Below are 4,017 nucleotides of genomic sequence, written 5' to 3'. Positions count from 1 at the left end.
TGGGTTTTTTGGCTTATATTTAGATTATAGGGCTATTTACGTAATCTCGGAACTCTATTGTAATATCTTTGTGATCTAATAATATTTACCGGGTGATTGCCCCTTTACCCAAAAAAAAGTTAGGTAGTCGGCGTTCAAGGCTTCATTACTAATGTTAACATGTTCAAAGTAGATTATAAGTTAATGGGATACGGATACTCGGATACATGTAAAATTGAGCAAAGGTGAATGAGAAATTGAGTCATTGAATTCAGAAACATGTACAACTAATCTACAGACAAAAACGAGAATACATAAAATCTTAAGGCCCAACTTTCTGATATACTAACTAATGTGCTGACGCTTGATTATTACATAACTTAACTATATATTTTATTTCAAAAATAAAATCAACAAGCTTTTATAGAAGTACAAGGTTGCTACATAATTCATAAATAATACCGGAGCTGTAAGTAGCTTATAGCAGATCCTAATGATAAAAGATCTTGTAGATTCATCACACAATGTTTTGTTAAAGAAAACTACGCCTTATATGACAGATACATGAAATATCTCAGTGCCATATTTGCTCAATATAGAGACTATGCAAACTGCTGCTACATTTATCGAACTGGGCCAAAAAGAAATCGATGCCTCTATGTACAAATGGAAATTATATAGACTCTGCTAACTGCTGATGCATTCATCTTGTAGAAACATCACATAATAATGTCTTGTTAAGAAAAAGAACCGCATATATTAAGTGGAACATGCTAGAACATAAAACAAACATACCGTAATGCATCACCCACTATGAACTTTAAATAGCTTATACGCCCAACATAAAAAAAGCTCATTGAGGTTTCACGAGGTAGGATGCCCATACTTCATCACTTGGTGGGGGCGGTTGAACCCAATGACCTGGTATCCGACTGCAAAAGGTCATATCAGATCAATATCTAATCAAACAACTAGAGTTATTATAACTTAATTTAGCATAATAACACAGATAAAACATAAACTTGCAAGAAGCATGCTGAAAACCTGGCAAACGGGTCAGGTTGGGTCAATTTGGGTAAGGGTCAAAACAGTTTTGGATTGAAATGGGTCAGGCGTCAAACGGGTATAATGCTGATCTTATATGTAACAAAGACGTTTATCATCATTAACAAGGGTCTCTGTTTTTCAAGCTTTCTAGACCATTTCATAATCTATAGAAAGTTCTTTAAACAGTATAAACAATATAATATGCTAACCTTCCACCAGGTCTTATATATGCATCCCATGTTCGTCTGACCTGCACGTAACAATATATATTCATATTAGATTAGACTAATTGGTATAACAAAGTAAAAAATGAATAATACAAAACTTACCTCGATTAGTGTCCCCATATCAGTACTGCTTCCATGATAATAATGATAAAATTCAATAGGTAAATTTGCTGAATAATCATATCCTTTGGCGGGACCCACAACTTTGGGTTCTTGTTTTGCTTCAACCTCGGTTACTTTTTCATGACTAATCTTATCGCCATCTTTCACATTGTTTTGATCTTCATGTGCAGCACCTGTTACTTTCCTAGATTCTTCAGCAGTTGCAATGGCATCCTTAGCGGCACCTGTATCGGCAGCCGCCATAGCTTGCCGCTCCTCTTCCTCAACTGCAGCACGAATTCTCTCAAGAAATTTGTTGTCCTCCTCGGGCAGAAAATGACCTGCATGATTATAATACCAAAAAGCATAGGTCAAGTGTAATGAACTGATATTACATCTAATTCGATAACAAACTATAACCAAAATTACATGTTAGATGATATAACGAACCTTGCTTTGTTAATTTCTGGATCCTGATAGAACGTAATTCTTGCAACTTCTCTACAATCAACACTAGCTCCAGCTGAAATATATAGCAAATGAACATTTAAATTGACTGCATCTTCAAATCAATAAAGAAACAACAAGAAACCTTGAATACATATTAGATAAATTAACACTGTAAACTTCAATATTATCACCTCTGATTCTAATTTCCTTCGCTCCTCTTTAGCCTTTTGCTTTGCAATTTCCTTCATCTTCTCAACCTTTAAACAAGATTGCCCAGTTAAATACCCCATTCTACTGTCCTCAGACAAAAAACAGGCAGTTTATGAAACATGATTATTACACTTTACTTTTTGTTTACTTTCCGGTTTTGCCCCTAACGTTTGACCTACCTTTGTGTCTTACGTGCATACTTTAAGGGTACCTCTTTATTCTTATCTATTTATGCAAGTGGACAATAATTTTGAAATATCCGGAAAAGAAATATTAGACAATAGAATTGGGGGAGTAACACTTTATAACAATACACTAATGGATATGTGAAGCATAAGCTAAAGATAAGAGAAAACATATAACTAAGATTTAGCGTTCCAAATACTTTCCATTGCATTCAAAGAACAACTGCAACAAGGTAAAGCAAATTTAACAATTATTTGTTCATTAGGAGTACAAAGATGACATGTTGAATGATGATGATACCAATTTCTAGTTCCCATTTAGTTGAAGATAGAAGGAGTGGGCTTGATACATCTTGTGATATGTTTTCAAAACTTAAAACAAAACGCAGATGAATCGAACAGACCCGATTCACGTATAACATCCAAACAGAGTAAAAGCACCATTTCATTATTACCTTACGCTTTGCGATTTCCTTTGCGATCTCCCTACACCTCCATTCATCAGCTTCTTGGTCAGCTTGGTCAAACCGTTCACGCTCCTAATAAGTAACCAAAAACTAGGTAACCTCAAAGATCACTATTCTAAAATGGTCATAGCTAAAAGAAATTCAAATTATAAATACTACCTTAGCCTGCATTTCACCAATGCGTTGTCTCTTTCTTTTCCGCCACAATTTGTTTCTTTTACGCTTCTGAATTTTATTCGATAATCTCACTGCTGCAGACTTCTCCTCCCATGGCGTTTTATCATCAGTTACAACCTTAAACGGCTCAATCTCATTCTTCAGCTTCATTATTAAACCATTTGCTGCTTCAACCGAAGTTTTCTCTTGCGCATCCAACTGTATCCTATTCTTCTCTAAATACTTCGAAAACTTTTCAATTACACTTTCATTTGCCTTATTTTCCGTCCCGTTACATTTTATCGCAATAAGCATCTCTAACTCTTTCTCCCTAAAAGATCAAATCAACAAAACCATGCTATTTCAGATTCAGTTACAATCAGAATATGTTTACTACATTATATCGCAATTAAATCATTAGAAATATAAGTTCTATCATTTATGAATTTATGATTTTAATTATTTCACAAAAGTCACTCACATTGATTCTGCAAGATCAATAGTATTCTGTAATTCCTTTAGGGTTCCTTGAACATTTGTTGTGTTCCAGAAACCACTGGTTACCGGCGGCACAGGTGGCAACCACGGAGCCGGTGCAACCGGCTGAAATTGCGGTGGATTCATCGGTCTCATCATCATATTCATATACAATTTACTGCAAAACACACCAAGGAAAAATTGAAACAATACAATATTACTTAAATTTCATATAGCGTGCTAAAATTAAAACAGCTGATTGATTACCTGCAATTCGATTCAAAATGAATATGTTATTTTAACTCAACAAACGATTCGATCATCCATGTATTGTAAACCTAAGCGTGAGATTTCCTGTTTCAATAAAATGATAAACCCTAGCAATTGATGATAGATGATTAATCAAAGCAAAATAATCAGAAGTCAGGATGGCCGAGTGGTCTAAGGCGCCAGACTCAAGTTCTGGTCTCCGAAAGGGGGCGTGGGTTCAAATCCCACTTCTGACAATGATTTTATTTTATTTTTATTTTTAATATAAAACATACACGTAGTAGTTGTTATTATTATTTTATAATTAATAATTATATACTTTTGAATCTGATTTCAACCTTTTGATTTACATGTTGTATTCATTTTTCTAACACATATAAACTTTTTTAAGGAAGTATATATATTAAAAGTAAAACTTCCGCGAGAAGTTAGTGCGTTCGTCAATAT

The 4,017-nt window shown here is 34.3% G+C and overlaps 1 protein-coding gene and 1 non-coding gene across 3 annotated transcripts; one reads left to right on the top strand and one right to left on the bottom strand.

Annotated features, from left to right (window-relative positions):
• Positions 1–397: 397 nt before the first annotated feature.
• LOC139897159 (U11/U12 small nuclear ribonucleoprotein 59 kDa protein) lies at positions 398–3,694 on the bottom strand. 2 transcript variants are annotated; one of them, XR_011776453.1, is made up of 10 exons: positions 3,568–3,694; positions 3,305–3,478; positions 2,827–3,154; positions 2,656–2,739; positions 1,997–2,062; positions 1,806–1,878; positions 1,356–1,696; positions 1,236–1,276; positions 775–911; positions 398–686 (listed from the first exon to the last, which is right to left on the bottom strand). XR_011776453.1 is itself a non-coding variant. In XM_071879817.1 (9 exons), exons 2-9 carry the CDS (start codon positions 3,466–3,468, stop codon positions 833–835), a joined length of 1,176 nt encoding a protein of 391 aa, XP_071735918.1. In that variant the 5' UTR covers positions 3,469–3,478; positions 3,568–3,694; the 3' UTR covers positions 758–832. The 2 variants fall into 2 exon arrangements, 1 of the variants encoding a protein (XP_071735918.1); XM_071879817.1 differs by lacking the exon at positions 398–686 and having other exon boundaries at positions 758–911.
• A 28-nt stretch (positions 3,695–3,722) lies between these two features.
• Positions 3,723–3,806, top strand: TRNAL-CAA (transfer RNA leucine (anticodon CAA)). Its single transcript has one exon. It is a non-coding gene; the product is annotated as a tRNA-Leu (tRNA).
• The last annotated feature ends 211 nt before the right edge of the window (positions 3,807–4,017 follow it).

Source organism: Rutidosis leptorrhynchoides, chromosome 3 (genome assembly GCF_046630445.1).
Source record: "Rutidosis leptorrhynchoides isolate AG116_Rl617_1_P2 chromosome 3, CSIRO_AGI_Rlap_v1, whole genome shotgun sequence".
In the NCBI taxonomy this organism is placed as follows: Eukaryota; Viridiplantae; Streptophyta; class Magnoliopsida; order Asterales; family Asteraceae; genus Rutidosis; species Rutidosis leptorrhynchoides.
This window is presented reverse-complemented; position numbering and strand designations above follow the sequence as displayed.